The sequence below is a fragment of the Mirounga leonina genome, unplaced genomic scaffold (assembly GCF_011800145.1).
Source record: "Mirounga leonina isolate KUSES-001 unplaced genomic scaffold, KU_Mleo_1.0 Mir_178, whole genome shotgun sequence".
Lineage (NCBI taxonomy): Eukaryota > Metazoa > Chordata > Mammalia > Carnivora > Phocidae > Mirounga > Mirounga leonina.
The window spans coordinates 28,254,572-28,255,322 of record NW_023270464.1 but is presented as its reverse complement, the minus strand read 5'-3'; the positions used below and the strand labels follow the sequence as shown (position 1 = coordinate 28,255,322).

Below are 751 nucleotides of genomic sequence, written 5' to 3'. Positions count from 1 at the left end.
GGGCAGGGAGGGACAGAAGAGGGATGGAGACAGTGGGACGGGGTGGGGCAGGGAGAGACAGAAGAAGGATGGGGACAGTGGGATGGAGGGCAGGGAGGGACAGAAGAGGGATGGAGACAGTGGGATGGGGGGCAGGGGGGGACAGAAAAAGGATGGAGACAGTGGGATGGGGGGCAGGGAGGGACAGAAGAGGGATGGAGACAGTGGGACGGGGGGCAGGGGGGGACAGAGCAGTAGCACAGAAGGACAGCAAGAGAGAGGGGGAGGCAGAAAATGGCCGTCAGCTGGGAGGACCCCAGGAACTGGACCGAGCAGGGAAACGGTGCCCTCTGAGTGTGGCTGGGGCCGGTCTGGGACCAGAGCCCGGAGCAGCTGGAGGCTGGGGGCCGCAGGAGGCCGCGGGCTTGGGCTCAGGACCAGGGGCGCTCCGCGGCGCAGGAGGCCGGCTCCCCCTCCTGCTCCCCGTGGCCCCCCAGCACGCGGCCTGGACCGGGCGGGGCGGGGCGCCACCTGGAACATGGGGTAGGTGAGGAAGGTCTCCAGGGTGCGCTCCTCGCAGTCGGGCTTGGCCTCGTAGTGCTTCAGCAGCTTGTCGAAGTCGCGGTTCTGCTTGCAGTGCGCCAGGATCTGCAGGCTGTACTGGTGGTTGCGGACGAACTCCTGGTAGATGTTCAGCATGGGCAGCAGGATGTCGAACAGGTCCGCTGCAAGGGAGGGGGTCTCAGCGGGGGCTGGCGCGGCTGCCCCACCC

At 67.8% G+C, this 751-nt stretch overlaps 1 protein-coding gene across 2 annotated transcripts in view; it reads right to left on the bottom strand.

Moving 5' to 3' along the window:
• RASGRF1 (Ras protein specific guanine nucleotide releasing factor 1) overlaps window positions 1–751 on the bottom strand; it is a 97,191-nt gene that overhangs the window by 46,721 nt on the left and 49,719 nt on the right. For both annotated transcript variants that reach the window (XM_035024364.1, XM_035024366.1), the window contains exon 7: window positions 511–704. In XM_035024364.1, coding sequence (XP_034880255.1) covers window positions 511–704 — 194 coding nt within the window. The remainder of the gene's footprint in view (window positions 1–510; window positions 705–751) is intronic.